Source organism: Paramisgurnus dabryanus, chromosome 10, assembly GCF_030506205.2.
Source record: "Paramisgurnus dabryanus chromosome 10, PD_genome_1.1, whole genome shotgun sequence".
NCBI classification, from domain to species: Eukaryota; Metazoa; Chordata; class Actinopteri; order Cypriniformes; family Cobitidae; genus Paramisgurnus; species Paramisgurnus dabryanus.
The window spans coordinates 39686953-39705866 of NC_133346.1; the positions used below are offsets into that span (position 1 = coordinate 39686953).

Genomic DNA, 18914 nt, shown 5'->3' on the forward strand with positions numbered 1-18914 from the left:
AGTGTTTTGTTCTTCAGTTGTCAATCACTGATTATTCAAGAGCTTCCAGCCTCCTTGCATATTGCCTTCCTAACCAAAAAGTGACTTTGAAATTGTAAATCAATATATTGTTTTATGTGAATGAGTAAGCAGAATGACTCTAGACTACTATATCCTGTTTTGAAAACTCTTGGGAAAACATGTTAAGAGAGTTTTGTGGACTTATATCAGTGACTTCTCCTATCCGAAGTGCGCAGGTTATCAAGGGGTCAAGTATTGGTTTGTTTTATTGAACTGAAAGAAAAATTTAATAATTCCTGAGAGTGAACAACGAGAAACTGCTTGATGAAATGACTGATTAATTTCTTATTAGATCATACCTGGCTGACATTTTTAGCCTCTATAACGGGACAAACAAACGCATGCAGAGCGCAGATGCAATTATCCTGGAATGCAAGGAAATCCAGGATTTCTTCAGAAAGAACAAGCCGATCAAACGGGCCCTGCAACACTTTCAGTTACTTTTCAAACAGACTGGGGGAAATTTACCTGCATCCTTGAGCAAAGAGTTCACATGTCACATGATCCTGCTACAGGAGGAGATGCAATCCCGATTCTCAGATGTTGATGAACACGTCGGAAAATGTGCATGGGTAATAGATCTACACAACACACTTTCAATTGGTGCTAATGTCAGATTGCCATATCAACCCTTAAAGGCGCTCTAGGGTTGCTGTTTGACAAAAATTCCGAAAATGCATAGAGTCGCTGGGGAATATTTGCAACTGTCGTAATTTTCCACCCCCACTCTGTAAACCTCCGAAGATAATGACCAGTTAATGTTTCACAATTTCATACAAATATTAGGCTACTGCATAGTCTACTAAACTAGAGATTATATTAATAGGATAATAAGAAGTTTATTCCAAGTGTAGAGTAGACATATAATAATAAAGTAGCCTACCGCGTTTGCTGGCTTATAACGTTTTTACATGATTGCAGCTAAATCACAAGTAAACCGTCTATAGTCTATGTCTACTGAATAATTTTATTTGTGTTTTTTTATTGTAATGTAAACATTACAAAATGCCATGACAAAGTTAATTGTGTACTTTGCATTAAATAACATTGGCCGTTATTATGTCACTATACATGATTATTGCTATTTATCATTATAGTTTGCAAATTGTGCATGTTTATGTTATACTATTAACAACCTCTAGGCTTTATTTATGTCCTGATAATTATGTGAGATATTGACAACTGTTGTCATGATAATCGCATGACATACTACAAGCAAGCGCAACAACATACAACATAGAGCCCAAACAAGTTTACAAATAAGAGATTTACTTACTAGTCCATCAACAAGATCACCAGATCAGCATCCCTGTTGCATCCAGTGCGGTCTTTTAGCTCACGCCAACGAGTAAAAGCCTGACCGAGTGGGAGTGGGACCCTTGTCCGGTTCCTAACGTGGTCAGATTCTCTTTTCCTTTACCTACTCTCTTCCGAACGCGCTTTCTTAACTTTTAAATCGTTTAGCATCACATCTCAAATTCGCGCGTGCAGTTGTTGTTATAGGCTTGATCGACTTCGTGCGGCGCTGCAAGAACCGACAGCCAGATGATGTAAAAGTGCCGTCTTGGATCATTCTCGCTGTAATTTGATGTCATCCGGCGGGCGTTTTTTGCAGCGCCGCACAAAGTCAAACAAGCCTAACGTGTGTGACGTCGTTGCCGTAAAGCAAGTTGTGATTCTTGCAATATTTGTCAAGGAGCGATCCTCTCAAGCTTGCATTGCTGGTTTTTCTAGCGGCGTCCTCCCCGAGCTTCAACAGGAGGATGATTCGCCCTACTATGACTTTGTTTACCACCAGAAAAACTTTGAAGCTGTTATATTAAGGTAAAATAACTGCATAGTGTGTCTTTAAGTGATGACAAAATCAGTTCTCTACGTTCCAAAATGGCATGTTTGCAAATTGGATCATTGATGAAATTTCAATGGTTGACCATTATCTTTCGTCATATCTTCATGGCAGGTTGAGACAAATAAAGCAAATCGGTGACTACTCTGTCTTTGGAAAAGTATGCATTATTGCTGTAGGAGATTTTTATCAGCTTTCGCCTGTTAAAGGTACTCCCATCTAAGTTGATGCAAAAGGAGTGAACCTTTGGGACAAGATGCATCTTTTGCTGAAATGTTAAATCGTCTGCGAGTTCGTAAAAAGAATGAACCTCTGAGTCTAAGTGATGTTAACATGCTGAAGCAATGTGAAACTGTTGAGGCATGAACTGATAGTCATATATTTCCTACAAATGCTGAAGTTGATGAATATAACATGCTTAGCCTTCACAAGTGTTATCCTGATGTGATCAGTATTCAAGCCCGAGATTTTGTGAGGAATCCAAAAACTAGACGAATGGAACCCAAGGTTGGAATGCATACAAACGTTTTCATCTCTTGTTTATCTACGTTTGTTTCCTTAGGTGTTAAAGTGAGTAATGTTAAAGAAAAATGTGGATGTTGGCCTGATGGTCCAGGTAAGTGTAAGTCAGAAACACAATGATGACGATGACAATCATTTCCCATCAGCAATGCACATAGAATTTTATGATGTTGGTAAAATTCAGCGATCAAAACAACAGCTGAGATTTTCCCAAAATGCAACTGTAATTGAAGCACAAGAAGATCAAGTCACAAACGCTGGTGGTATAAGATGTCAGTTTCCACTGAAATTGGCATGGGCACGCACTGTTCACAAAGTGCAAGGGCTCACAGTAGATAAAGCTGTTGTATCACTTGACAAGATCTTTGCTCCAGGACAAGCATGAGTCGGGTAAGAACTATTAATGGACTAATAATTCAAAACTTTAAGGAGTCTGCCATATATTGTAATGATAAGATTGAGAATGCAATGAAAATATGGTAAAGTCTTCAAGCTCCCATTCAAGATGTTCAAGCTCAAAGACAGCTTTTAGATACAAATCAAATCAAATTTTATTTATAAAGCACTTTTTTTAAACCGCGGAGGCTTAACAAAGTTCTGTACACGAATCAGTCAGACATCAATAACAATAATACAAACAATCAACAATACAACAATAAACGTTTTACAGATTGTATTTGTTTAAAGGGGACATTCCACAAGACGTTTTTAAGATATGAAATAAAACTTTGATGTCCCCAGAGTACATATGTGAAGTTTTAGCTCAAAATACCATATAGGTAATTTATTGTGGCATGTTAAAATAGGCACTTTATGGGCCTGAGCAAAAATGCAACTTTTTGTGTGTATCCCTTTAAATCCAAATGAGCTGCTCAGGTGGGCGGAGTCTCAAGCGCTCGCGCTGTAGTCAAGACAGAGCATCAGGGAGATATTCTCACAAAAGAAGTTATGTAAGCGATGCTAAGCATTATATATTTTAACAAGTTTAAAAAGTCAATCATCTGTTTTATGCATACTAAATACATGTTTATCAGCAGATGGGGAACATTGTGGAATAAAAATAAAGACTTTTAGGTCTCATGCTGCCAGTGTTTTAAACAGGCACAATGATTTTCAGCATGTTACAATAAAATACACTTCCACAAGCACTCAGAAGTTTACTTTTTGACCAAACCACATGAGCACATTTAAATGATCTGTAATAAAACAACACATTTAATGCTTAAACTTTAGAGAAACAGATCAAATGACATGTTTAAGTTTATTGTGTACACATATTGAACACATTCGCGTTTCTGTCAGTCTCTCACTCTCTATCTTGTAATTCCTCGTATTCATTTGAAACTTCAGAGAAACAATACACAACATATTTATGCTTATTGTGTATGATAGTGAATACGCGTTGTTCTCTCACTCTGTCTCATGCAGTGCATTAATCCTCATGTTCATTCATATAAACTTCAGAGAAACATATTAAACAACATATTTGATTGAACCGTTGCGTTGCTCTCTCTCTCTCGTTCGTTCGCTCACTCGCTCTCTCTCTTGCACTACGGTAAGGTTAATCCGTTAGAACGTTAATTCAATCTTTAGAAAGATTATTAAAACTACAAGTTATAAGATTGTAGGCTCCTGTTTGTGTTTGAGGGAATACAAACGCGTCGTGCTGTCAGTCATTCTTTCTCTCTGACTCTCGCACTCGAGGCAGCATCATGGTTGGATAGCGCAGATGAAGGGGCGTTATCATTATAATAAGATCCCCTACCTACGTCATCTGGGGAGCGAAATCCGAATGACCTATAAATTCACATGCTTACAGAGAGAGCCTTACCAAAACAAAGTTACAGGATTGCTATTTTTCATGTTTTCTCGGTTGGTAGAAGCACTGGGGACCCGATTGTAGCACTTAAACATGGAAAAAGTCTGATTTTCATGGAATGTCCCCTTTAACTGAAACTTGGTTAAAAGCTGAAAACAAGGAAGACAGCGTAGAGATACCAGGATTTACTTTTAAGCATAATTCAAGACTTAATTGTTATGACAGCAGCAGACCTCTTTTCAGTAATTTAAAACGACAACGAGGAGGTGAAGTTGGAATATACTGTTGTAAAAATATGGTTTCTAATGTCATCATTCCAGAACCTTGCAATTTGGAGTGTCTATACTTGATAATTCCACATGTCTGTTTTAATGTTGCTCTGTATCCAATTAACCTGTTTCAACTAAATGTATTGCATGTCATTTCTGATCTGGAGAAACATCCAGGAACTCAACTGATTATGGGAGACTTCAATGAGGATAGCTTAACATCATCTACAATTAGGATGTTGATGGCATTTCATGGATACAGTCAAAATGTGCAATGTGTATGTTAAAGATGTGCAAAATATTTCAATTGAAATTATTTCAACTTATTATAGTTATCATGAGGCAGTGCTAGTTACAGTAGGGTAATGTGCATGTATATAAACACTATATAACTTTGATTTATCTTATGTCTTTTTGACTTTGTCTGTTCTACCATGTGACACTGACACTAAGATTGATGTCTACAAAATGCTTTACAGGTTTGCAACTGGAAAAGGTTTGTTATTAGATTATTTACATAAAATTATTAACTTAATTGTTTTATTTGGTACTACAACATTAACAAGCAAGATGAAGTCAGGTAAGGTATTTCACTTATATGGAATTTCTGCCCATATGGAACTAAGATATTTGTAGTACTGCTTTGTGCATCATGTTTTTGTCCATTCCATGTACCACTCATGCTGAGATTCCAAGATGTCCAGATTATTAGCAACTGCATCCCATCTTGTACTCAGCAATCAAAGTACTACATTTGACATTATACCTCTTCTTTCTAGAACTCCAAAGGTACACACAGGCAAGGTTTTTGTGTTTAGTGTATACACTAGAATTTCTTGTTTACATAGTTTATAAATGTAATTTAATTTCCAAGTAAGTTGTACAAAATTACAAAATGTTTCTAACTTTTAGTTGACTTCAGCCATATTACTTATCTGTTTAATCTAATTTCTACTATAGCACAAGTCTTTCTACCACAAGCCATCCATACAACATGGGATGCTTCCAAACAGCATAGGAAGCATCCACAAAGCTTGCCTGCATTCCTACAGTTTTCTAATAACAGTGCAAAAGCCCACAATTATAGGTAAATTTAAGGCCTTCTTTTAGCTCTCGTATATAAAAATATATTGTTTCAACATTTTAAATTGTTAAAGTTTTACTTAATCAAGTAGATTTTGTTTTCAAACTACACATCACCTTGTTTATGTTGGTTATTTTGGTAATGTTATTCACTTTCTCACTGGTGAATTAGACATGAGATGTGGACGTCTGATCTGTGCGTGTTCATGTGTTTTGAAATAGGCATGACTTTGAATGGCGATTTGAATGGAGGGTGAGATCGTGATTTCATAGTTTGCTACCGTTATTCAATTTTTCAAAATTAGATGCCCTACCGGTCCGTGTACGTTTTATTCATTTGATATCCTATCTAAAATGAAATAACGAGAAATAGAAAGATGACTTGTTTTTCGTTTTTTCGTTTAGTTCACTAAACGGAAAATGGGATTTCGGCTCGATTTCTCATTTTTTGTTTGCCTTTCAGAAATCGGTTTTATGGTTCAATATTGCATTCGCACATGTGGGCGGCGCTAAAACACCCCTTTCATCTGATTGGGTGAAATCGATCTTCTGTACAGCCTTAATTCTGCCAGGCAGAGGAAGAGTCACTGCCAAGTCCGTCTTTGATAGGCTATTTTTGCAACCTTAAGCGCCGCCTACAGTTAACAGTTATGACATTTGATGCAGAAATATGTTGCTGGGACCTAATTATTGCTTATTACAGTTTGTCACTTACAAAAATTTATCAAGTGCTTGATTTTAATTAAAATATTTTCTTTAACAACCACTCACTGTGAACGAAGCAGCAAAACGTTATCATAATTAAAGCTGCATGTGACTTTGTAAGCGACACCTTTAATGTAAGCTATCGTTGCTGACATTCTTTAAAATAAGTATTTAAAATAAGTCTTTTTTTAAGGTTAAAGTGTAGTAATCATGTTTTTGGCACATTGACCATCTGCAGGTTGATACAATCAACAACCATGGTTTATTGTAGCAAAACGATGTTTATTTTGTGGAAACTTAGCTTAAAAATATAGGTTTGATATTTTGTTTGTTGTAAACCTTAAAAACTTTTGTAAGGAGAATATTTTGTATTTTATATATTGTGTAATTGTTGCATGTATTATTGATAAATACTGTGAGTAGTTCCATCTCTTCGGAATTAATGTGTAAATAAAAACTAATAGGCTACACATTACCATAATAATATGTCCTTGTCACACTCCACTCTTTTATTTCGATTTAAAGATACTAAGTAGGTGGATATAACACGTAATTAATTTTGAATATTAGTTTACATGTACGACCTTAAGGAAGTGGCCATATAAGATTGGACTTTCTCCTGCTGGAGCTGTAATGTTGACCAAATTGACCTGAGAGCTTCAGAATGGTCTGATATGCGTTGGTGTGTCTTATCTACTTGGTTGAAGATGGATGAAGATCAATCCCTAAAATAAATCCCTTTGACTTGCCACCTTATCTGAGCAATGAAGACCGTAATACCGAATGTTGTCCACCAGAGGGGGTAAGATATTTTGATTTACTTGATTCCTCTCCATTTGCGCTACAACTTATGTATACGCTTAATTTGTACTGTTATGAATAGGCTGATAACGAGTATAAGAACAAATTTCACACAACCCAGCTTTGTTCCTTCACAAAAAATTTAAACTTTCCATTTGCACTTTATCAAGTCTAATTCAAAAATTCACACATTTCACTCTAGTTTCCATCAAGGCATTGTTAATTCCTACTGGTTTATGCATTAAATGTTTGTCATGAGCTGTTTCTTAAAATATACTACATACTGATAAATTGCATTAGAATAAGGTGAAGCGCTATTGTCAGGGACACGGTCCTGCAAAGCTTAGCTCCAACTCAAATTGAAAGTGCATTGGAAACTGGGATTGGGTGTTAAAATCTCAACAAATCTGCACAGTTAAGTACCTGCATGCCAGTTAGTACAATGCAAAATGTAATCTGCAAAAACTTTATTAACTGTATCTGCACAACAACACATGCAGCCAAAACTGAACGTGTTCAGAATTTTTTTAACATGTCTTCAATGATATTCACTGAACGGTTTTAAAAAATTTCACATTTGCATATATCCTGCTTGAACCTTACTACGTAAACAAAAGCAGCAAGTGAAAAAAATGCATAATCTTTACACAGAACTATATTAAACTCTTAGTGACTTCAAGAACATTGGATAGCCCTGCAACTTCTGTGAGGACAAAATTTTCAGATCTACATTTAGGACACTGCCTTGAGTTCTCCATCCATTGCTGAATGCAGGCTTTGCATCCAACCACACTCCTACAGCATGATGTGAGAACTGGTTCTTCAGTGATAGCTGAAAGAAAAGTCAATATATGACTAAAATAAGCAGTTACTAAGATTCATACTTGCAAATAAATTAGCAAACATAATTTTAGTGATATCCATACTACTTTTTAGCATCATATTTGTTTCTTCTGGTTTAGAAATTTGTTTAGTGCATTGAGATGCATTTTGTTTTGTGTACCTCTGCAAATTAGACACATGAAAGTTTCCTTTAAGACTATCACTAGGTTTGCCCGCTGTGCTGCTCCCTGTATAGTGGAAACAATCTCCTCAATCTGCCTGGATACATTTTCCAAGCCATTGGAGGCCTCCAAGAGCTCCTCAATTTGTAACTTGAGAGTCTGAAGAAAAGAAGGATCGGTGTCTCTGCAGCTGAAAACAAAATGAAGACATGAAATGACGCATCCCTACATATCATTAACTCTTTCCCCGCCATTGACGAGATATCTCGTCAATTAAGAGAAAACGCTTCCCCGCCAATGACGAGATTTTCCGTCTTTCCGCAATACCGCTATTATCCACCAGGTGGCGCCCTTCCGCAACTTTTTAAAACCGGAAGTATTACCCTATGGCAAGCTGCTGCATGTCCGTGTCTGTTTTAAAGATCGCTCTGAATGGGATCTCTATGAAAAATCCGTCATAAAAATGGAATTATCTCTGCTTTTTGCTCAAAATATGGTGTTTATGCAAAAACCTACCCATATTCAAAAGCTGATTGCAAAAGAACCACTAAAGGTAGGATGAAACGTTTTTTTTTTTGTTTGAAAGCAGAGGGTCTGTTCTTTCATTTGGTATATTGTATGTTTATATATTTAAAGAAGAACATTTTCTGGAAGGCATTAAACTTTGGTGAAAATCATGAAAAACGCTGGCGCTGGCTGGCAACGTTTTTAAAAAATGCTGTCGGTGAAAGAGTTAAAAGAATATTCCACAATTCATGCAAGTTAAGCTAGATGGACAGCATTTGTGTCAATGTTGATTATCACAAATAATCTCCCAAACTTTTCGTTAAACAGCAACAATTAAATTTAGTCACTTGCAACAGAAGTGAATTGGACCAACCTCAAAATCTTAATGGGGTAATTTCTATGGACAAGACCAGGCTTTAGCAAAATTAGAACAGGCAAGTTGCTTTTAAAAATGTTAATTTACACAAAATTACTCTTTCCATCTTGAGACTATGTTTTTTGTTAAAACAACTCCAACATGAATTTTAGTTTGCCTTGTCTATGAAACCAGGCTATAATCTTTTAAGATGAAAAAGATGTAAACATACAGACAAAAGCAAAGATTTGTGCAACCCATGTCCAATTACATTATCAGGGTGTCCGCGGATCCTTAAAAAGTCTTAAAACGTCTTAAATTCCGTAGTATGAAAATAAGGCCTTAATAAGCATTAAAATGTCTTAAATCCGGGTATCAAAGGTCTTAAAATGTTGTCCAACCAACACCGCCAAGAAGATTGTAACTGTTTTATACATGTTCGTCTCATGTGTCAGGAAAAACTGAATAGGTGGAATCTACTAACGCACAAGTTTGCGGGGAATTCGCTAAAGTGCGTGGACCGGGTATAAGCAAATGGAGAAAAGTGTGAGTTTTAGCTATGGGGAAGTGCACATTTAATGAAAACTGGTTACTTAATCCTGATTTTGCTCCGTGGTAAAGACAAGTTAGCGTACGGGGTCCGTTGTTTATTTTGCAAGAAAGCTGTAAAACTCAGAACAATGGGCATCAAAGCTTTAGTGTCACACATGCAATGTAAGAAACATAAAGCCGCTGCAGAAACCTGTTAAAAACATCCGGCATTTCTCCGTTCTGTTGTGCCTGCAGCAGTAGCCCTAAAGAGCACCACGGCATGCTAAACATCTGCATCAGCAGTTTTAAGCACCACGGCTTCTGCTCCATCAGACATCCGATAAACGTTTGGCTCCACTGCCAAGTCCAAAAACGAACGAAGCCTGTCTTCTTTTTTCTTTTAATGGCGGTTGGCACCTAGCTTATAGGTGCATTAGCGCCCCCTCTGCTCCGGAGGGTGGATCTACTACACTCTTTCCCTTAGTCCTGGTCTCATCAATTTAATTATTTCTATTTTTGCCATAAAATATTTCACTGCCAATGTTTTGTCTCAAGATGCACACCAGTAATGTATTTTGTAAGTTATATTTAAAAAAAAAAAAACTCCTTAAATGTCCTAATATAAATAAGACCTAGTCCAGTTTTAATCTGGGTAACCACACCTAATATTTTAACATTGTTGTTATATAAAACCTTGTGTTTATTTTATGCACATTATACATTATTTGAACCAATTATTATTGTCTCATCACTATTGTCATCGTAAATGCTTTGGCCCATTTAGCTCTATTTTTATTACCAAAAAATATCAGATTACTTGATCATCATCCTTACCAAAATAATTGTTAGTGAAACCCCTAGATTGGTTAAAACATTTTAAAATTATGTGATTTTAGTTAATTATAATGCTATTTTTCTTCATATATTTTATCATTGGGGATTTCTTAAAACTTCGTATGACTTTTTAGGTGAAAAACTTGTAATATCAGCAAAGTGTAAAAATCTTGTCTGATCTTATTCCTGTGAACCAGTCTCGTTTCATCTTGCGGAACAAGTGTCTTGTCACACCCCTAGAAAATACTGTTTTTTGTTAATAAAGATAAAAGGTTCTAAAAAACAAATGGATGCTTTCACACTGGACTATAAAATTGGACTTCATTGTCGTGATATAGGTCTTAAATTTAATTCATTATGGTCTTAAAAAGGTCTTAAAATGTCTTAAATTAGACTTGTTGAAACCTGCAGAAACCCTGATTATGGTGACTGTACAAAACCTAGAAAAAAATAATGGCCGTAATATTGGCCCTTTAAATGTGTTGTTTTGTATCAGGATGAAACACAGAAAATAAATAATTTTCACACATTTTAACAGAACTTCAGGAAACATGGATTGTAAATATTAATAGGGACACATGACCAAATTTGAGATAAGACTAGATATTTACTGTACATAAAATCTGTTTGCGATATTAGCTTGTTTGCTAATCACTACTTTGCTGTAAACATGTTTACTTTTTAAAAACACCAATATAGTGCTACAATACAATATTTTACCAAGTATAACTTTAGTTCGTATAGATTATAAGAGTATGTCCCAAACGTTTCATCGGACGCACGTGCGGTGACGCGATCACGCATCTGGTCAGAACTTAAGGGACAAGTTCGGTATTTTACACTTAAAGCCCTGTTTTCAGATTGTTTATAATGAAATAGAACGGTTTTGACTGAAATTTCGACATATCCAAGAATTTACGGGTGTTTGTTGTTTACCTCCCACCTCTACAATGGGTGTATAGGTGCACAGGAACAATCCTTCCTAAAATGCATTACACTTTCGTTTACTAAGATGTGAAACTCATCGAGTGGTCAGGGGCGTTCACTGATATGCTCACACAAAAATCGCTGCAAAAGATGCTTTTCAACAGGTGTTTTAGCATTCGTTGTAAACTTGTGGACCTATTTTTCCAAACGCCTCACACCCGTATATTCTTCCATTAACTCTTTCACCGCCAGCGTTTAAAAAAAAGTTGCCAGCCAGCACCAGCGTTTTTCATGATTTTCACCAAAGTTTAATGCCTTCCAGAAAATGTTCTTCTTTAACACTCTGGGGTCGGCTGCGGCGCGGGCGCCGCAAACTCTTTATTTTTCGATCACTCCCCAAAGAGACTTAGATAACTCTGCTGATTTTTGACATACAGATATGATTTATACATCATTTAAACGTTAAATTGTCTAGTTTTTTTCTGTCCACTCCCAATAAAAACAGCATGTTGTGCTTTTCGCAAAATTAAGAAAATAAACATGATGCCATTTTGTTCTCTCTCCCTCAGTGAAGTCCTTTCAGAAACACATCAGAAAAATTAACTGTAACTTAACGAATATTTGTCCTATAAACAAAAGATAAATGTCTACATAATGCTTAGAATGTCTGCTTTTGGAAGATGTAAGTGAAATCGAAAACAAATATTGTAATTCGTTGTTAACTGTATTAGAAGAGAGAGATGTACCGTCTTTCTTCTGTTGCTTCATTATCTATAATGAGCCACGCCCCGCTCCATTGAAGAGAAGAGCAGAGTTCATCCATATTCATTAGTCAACCCCACAGTCAATGGACATTCCGTCTCTGCAGCCATTCACTGCTGTGTTGAGTTTTAATCCGAGTGCTGGAAACATGACATATACTTGTTTACTCGTGACTGTAACTAAAGTTATCTCCAGACGCGAGTGTGACTCGATCGATGTCCAAACGCACACACAAACACACAATGCCTCATATTTGAAGCGCTTTGTGGTATCATTATAAAAGATGCGATTGCACACATCACATACTTGTTTACTCGCGCCTAAATCTCCAGACAGACGCGAGTGTGTGTGCTTCGTCAGTGTGAAGGGATCAATGTCCGACATCTAAATCCTTATTTACTTGCGGATGTGTGTCAGTATCTCCAGACGCGAGTGTTTTCTTTGTCTTCCGTCAAACAGCTGAGGTGACGGGAACGCACATACACAAACACGCGAGTCAGGAAACTCAACGCGCTTTTTGGTATTCTTATAAAATACACGATTGCAAACAGTACAATCCTTATTTAGTTGCGTCTAAGCGCATATCTCCGCACAGCAAGTTTATTAAACACAGGATCACTCGCATGTGCACACATTCACTGCTTTCATGATCAACACGTGAGGTAATGGCGGCGGCTGTAAACAAACATTGATAAGTTTATCACGCGTGTCCCTGGTTGTGTTTCTACTATAATGATTACAAAAACACAAATAGGAGTCCAGACAACGATAGGCAGTTGTTCTTTTGAACTTTTTACTGCACAAAAGTAAACCTCTCGCCAAACACAAACCCTGTGTTCACTTTATGATGGCCAAACAGTACCTTTACCATGATTAGGCTACTATGGTTTTTAAAAGGTAACTTATACTTGTGATATTATAGAAAATATTTCAATAGAAATATATATATATATTTTACTCTCAAAAATACAAACATGTACATACATGTTGATTATATGATATTGTAGCCCAGTTTGTGATGAACACAGTGTTATGAGACTTTTGCCATTAATATGTTTTCAAGCAACTGAAAAAAGCACAAATGTCAGTGCATGTCAAAACTTCCCCAGGGCCCTAAAAACCCCTTAGACCCCAGAGGGTTAAATATATAAACATACAATATACCAAATGAAAGAACAGACCCTCTGCTTTCAAACAAAAAAACCCGTTTCATCCTACCTTTAGTGGTTCTTTTGCAATCAGCTTTTGAATATGGGTAGGTTTCTGCAAAAACACCATATTTTGAGCAAAAAGCAGAGATAATTCCATTTTTGTGACGGACTTTTCATAGAGATCCCATTCAGAGCGATCTTTAAAACAGACACGGACATGCAGCAGCTTGCCATAGGGCAATACTTCCGGTTTTAAAAAGTTGCACCTGGTGGATAATAGCGGTATTGCGGAAAGACGGAAAATCTCGTCATTGGCGGGGAAGCGTTTTCTCTTAATTGACGAGATATCTCGTCAATGGAGGGGAAAGAGTTAAGAGCTTGAATAATAGACACTTCACCCCAGGTGGTGGCGCTAATCCACCTTTGCCAATTGCAAGAATACAAACGACGTTCCCGGTGCGGGGTAATACCGTACCTCACAGCACATCAAATACAAGTCAATGGAGTTGGACAAAACTACGATAAAACCTGTTGGAAAGCATCTTTTGCAGTGATTTTTGTGTGAGCATATCAGTGAACACCCCTGACCACTCGCTGAGTTTCACGTCTTTGTAAATGAAAGTTTAATGCATTTTAGGAAGGATTGTTCCAGTGCACCTATATAGCCATCGTAGAGGTGGGAGGTGAAACAACAAACACCCAAAAATTCTCAGGGCAGCCGCATATGTCGACATTTCAGTCAAAACTGTTCTATTTCATCATATTCAATCTGAAAACAGGGCTTTAAGTGTAAAATACCGAACTTGTCCTTTAAAGCTGCCATTTTTCGTGATCAAAGTTAAAAAGGCTGGCACTAAAGCAACTGTTTCACTTGATTTACCTGAAACAGTGTGTGCATTCCAAGACTGCACAAATCTCTCAATTCCAATTTCAGCAACTTGACATGTCAGCATAGAGACACAGTACTGTATAAGGCTATCTTGCAAATCAATCTCCTCTTGGTCCACTAAATGGATGAGTGCCCCTTTCAGCGGGTAGTTGACTCTATTGTTGACCTCTGGCCATATTCTCTCAACAATGTGATTCTGTAAAAAAATAAGACAGGGAAATTTCATACAGTCTTTTGCTAAATCTGCTGCACCCACTAGAATATTTAGCTTGTAGTTTTCTGGAACAGTATTATAAATAAAACCTAACCACTAAATTTTAATTGTGTCCTCTATTAGAAGCCTAAATAAAGCACTTTTGCTTTTGCAAAGAAACACACAGCAGCTCCACGACTTTTTGTGGTTTCTGTTATAAATTAACACAGTAGTGGAGGTAGCAGGATTTTACTGCACAGATGGTCAACTGTAGGTCTTGTAGCTATGCTGCAACTTTGTTGTAAAGGGTGTAAGTTACTTGCCATAAAGGAGCCTCCCACAGAAAAGTGAGGAAAAGGTGGAGATGATAGACATAAAAAGTCTGAAAGTACAACATAGCTTTAAAGACTTAAATGCAAAAATAAAATATCCATAGACCTGGGGTGTCCAATCCTGTCCTACACTACAGTAGAACTTGATTTCATAAGTGGTGATTTGTTCATTGCATTTGTTTCATGACATCTCAGAAAGTGAACCAATCATGATTTATTTAACTTTAGTTTAGTTTTCCCAATTTTAAATATTATAAGATCGCATGGAAGCATTTTCTGATAAAAACTCATAAGATATCTATTATTTCATCTTGTGGGATTAGTTTGAACAGGATTGGACATCCCTGAACTAAGTGAAATCAACAAAGCAAATAGCTTGTTAAAGTGGAACCACAGTTTTTGTGTTCAATTTATGAGGGGCCGTGCGGCTAAAAAAACATACTTCACTTATGAATACATATATAAAAGCATGCATACACATATATAAACACTCACATATACATGAATACTATTAAGTTTTTAAACAAACACATATGAAACACATATGCATACTAATGTGAAATTCATACCAATACATCTTTAATTAGCAATGCATGTATATACACTTGTGAATAACTTGCAAATACATGTAAACTTAATACATGCATACACCTTTAAACACTCACACATACACGTTTACTTGATGCATGCATACACCCTTAAACCCTCGCACATACATGTAAACTTGAGGTACGCATACACGTATATACACTCGAACATATATATATATATATATATATATATATATACTATATATATATATATATATATATATATATATATATATATATATATATATATATATATATATATATATATATATATATATATATATGCATATGCATATATATAATTTCAGTGTAAAAGGAAGTCGTTTCAGTATAAACGGAAGGTATTTCAGTGTAAAAGGAAGTCACTTCAGTGAAACCGGAAGTTGCTTGCTGGTGTTAGCCGCGAAGAAGAAGTTACGACTCACTCTACGCAATGATGGATAGTAGGGGTGGGAATCGCTTGGACCCTCATGAATCGATTCAGAATCGATTCTTAGGGTCCCAATTCGATTCAGAATCGATTCTTGACGTACTAATTTGCATATCTGTGACGTCATTACGTCGCATTTGCTTTCAAAGCCAGGTTAATGTTTGCGCTTTTGCTAGTCTCTGAACTGTCATATACTGTACTTTAATGCAACTAGGGATAAATAATGTCATTCTTATATACATACATGTGTTGTTTCTGTTGTAAGACATTAAAACCAGTAAAAATATTAATTTAACGTGACATATTAATTCTATATGTTAACCGGCATTAACTTCCACGAACGTTAAGCGTCTAATCATCATCATTATACACAGTGATTGGCAGTATTACTGTATTTATATAATGCAGCGCACCCAGCGACTGAATAACAAACTATGTGCATATTTTTACAGAAGTATATTCATGTTATATCTAAACAGTCTGCGGATGGTTTAGGGCAGGGGTGTACAATACGTCGATCGCAAAGGCAATGCCGGTAGATCGCACAACTGCTGCTCCACGCGCAAAATTGTCATTATGGGCTTTTGGAGTAATTGTGAAACATGCAGGTTTTTTTGAGTTGCTGCGCCTTTCTTCTCAAATGTGTTTTGCCAGGCCACTGCAGCTCAGTCGTCTTTAACTTCCAAAATTCACATGGATGCGCATTCTTGCCTCACGCAGTTCCTGATTCACACGCACGGTGTGTGTGAGCGAGCAAACGAGAGGGAGAGAGAGGCAGCGTAGCGCTGATTTGTATGCTTCTAATACTGTTAGTTTCACTAAACCGCATCTCCGCTATTTTAAGGAGTACTCGACATGTACTCAAGGATTTTTTTTAAAACTCCTCAAAAAGAATAGAGTAATGGTGACAGCCCTAAATTCAATGTAGAGATATATGCAGTATAGTCCTACAAGCATTTAAAGTGTTCTTTCTCTTCTGCTCTTGTAAGCTCGGCTATGCGCTCTTGCAGGGCGCGCTCTCTTAAGTTGTCCGTGTGCATCACCGCTCCCCCAGTTGAGTTCCGCCTTTTGGTTCTGATAACGTGACGTTATTTTGTAAACTAACATTTAAGAATCGATTCTTGACATTTGTGAATCGATTCAGAATCGGCCCACGTCCGAATCGCGATTCATCTAAGAATGAATTTTGCCCACCCCTAATGGATAGCGATCGTGCTACAACCGAAGCTATTAACATTTAGCGAAATGTTCTCGCTTCACCTTCTATTTTAACAACAATTTCTAATTCAGTGGAATCAAACATCGCAGGTTCTGCGCAACTGCAATCTGAAACCAATACGGAATTGCGCACTTTGTTCCGGCCTTCAACGCCTGCTGTACACCGTACCAATAACGTGCAAACGATGCCAACACCATTCGCCAGTACATTTCACGGACCACGATTTCATGCCAGACAGCAGTATGGTGACTGGAATTCTGGATCTAGAAAAAGGTAACAAAAAACTCTATGACTGTACCACAGAATGTACTCCGAGATCTGCTGTGCGATTATGCTTTAGGATGTTAAGTAGGCTTGTTTATGATAAATGGTTCTAATTATAGTTTACGTTGTGCTTTACAGACCCAGGGCGCAATATCATCGGACTTTCAATAAAGATGTTATACTTTTGACCTCCCCAGACGATAATGTAGTCGTTAAGCAAAAGAAAAAACAGCGCTTGCATGAAATTGGGCACATATTAAATGCGTTTGAATTTGATAAGTCATGGGACAGTACAACAGTACTTAGAAAAATCAAAGAAGGCTTCACAGAGAAAGTGCCACTTGATGTAAGGTAAAGGTTATTTTTTATTTCAAAGAAGATTAGTTATTATTATATTGTAATTATACTGCCTGATGTAGTTTTTTCATGCTGGATTGGTACTGTTTGTTATTGTGTGCAGTTTGGAAATTCTAATGGGATGTGGCAACAAGCTCATTACACCAAAGTTAAGTGAAGGTCAGACATTGGATGGCAGCTTGATTTTAAAAGTGTTCAAATTAAAGGCCTCATATGTAAGACCCTCTAGACCACTACTCTTGGTAAGTCTTGGATGTTCGTTAAAAGATTTTAAAATAAATTTTTATTTATTTATTTTCCTATAAGTTTTGATTTAAGATTTAATGTTAGTTTGAGCCAAATTGTGCTTAAAGGTGGGTAAATAATATTGGTTTATTGTTTTATAAAACATGTTTTTTGCTTTGTGTTTTATAAACCTATTTCATACTTTCAATGTAAAACTGTAAACTCATGTAAAAGGGCAGACATATTACGCAAGGTTTATTACTCTTAACAAGACATCACATAATTGTTGTACCATTTTCCAAGGCTGGAACAGACAGCTCTGATGACAGCTGTTATGAGGTTGACATGCCAGATTCTGCTTCAGGAAATAGAAAGAATGTGACCATGGAGTTGAATGGCCAGTCTTCCACACAAGACTCTGTGAGTCTCTATCTGACTTAGTTCAATTGTTCTTTAGCACTGAAACCTTTTCTAATATACATTTCTCTTTCTCTTATCAGTTTACCACCGGTGCGCAGTCCTCCACCAGTACCACCAGTGCACAGTCCTCCACCAGTACCACCGGTGCGCAGTCCTCCACCAGTACCACCGGTGCGCAGTCCTCCACTAGTACCACCGGTGCACAGTCCTCCACCAGTGGCCGGCCTTGCACAAGACCTCATTCACCAGCCCATTGCTGGAACAGAGACCAATCCTCCAGATCTGCTTCCTGGCAGGGTGATTACAATACCTACCTTTCGCTTATTCAGGCAGTTTCTGAGGATGAGGATGAAGATCTTTGCAATGCTATAATGGCAAGCATTCAGGACCAGGCGTGAGTATTATTTAGCTGTCTTAAATTTTGATTTAAGATCACAGATAATGTACTGCATAACTCAACTTCATTTTGAAACTTTTGGACATGTACAACAAATTACACTATGAATAATTACACAATTACATTTTGGTTTATGTTCTTTGAATTTTAATATTTCAGTTAACTAGGATTCTCATTGAAATATTTTACACTGCTTAAAAGAAGGATTACTAGAAATAACTTATTTACTGATTCTTTCAGGTACTTAAATTTTTACTAAGCAAAGAATTCAGTCAATATTACATTCTATAAGAACAATGCATTGCTGCTACCAGAACGTCAATTTATTGTTATTTAAATTTGCTTACAAAATTTTAAGCTTTTTATCTAATTGTCAAGTGTTACAAAGCTATGGAAAAGCACGACAATTAGACTGGATTTGT

The 18914-nt window shown here is 36.7% G+C and overlaps 1 protein-coding gene across 1 annotated transcript in view; it reads left to right on the forward strand.

Annotated features, from left to right (window-relative positions):
- The first annotated feature begins 401 nt into the window (after nt 1-401).
- The window catches only part of LOC135718311 (uncharacterized), a 34347-nt gene continuing 15834 nt past the window's right edge, over nt 402-18914 (forward strand). Inside the window, exons 1-5 of the mRNA XM_073816131.1 lie at nt 402-632; nt 1757-1884; nt 17554-17692; nt 17979-18095; nt 18176-18489. Of these exons, the coding sequence (XP_073672232.1) occupies nt 402-632; nt 1757-1884; nt 17554-17692; nt 17979-18095; nt 18176-18489 (929 nt within the window). The remainder of the gene's footprint in view (nt 633-1756; nt 1885-17553; nt 17693-17978; nt 18096-18175; nt 18490-18914) is intronic.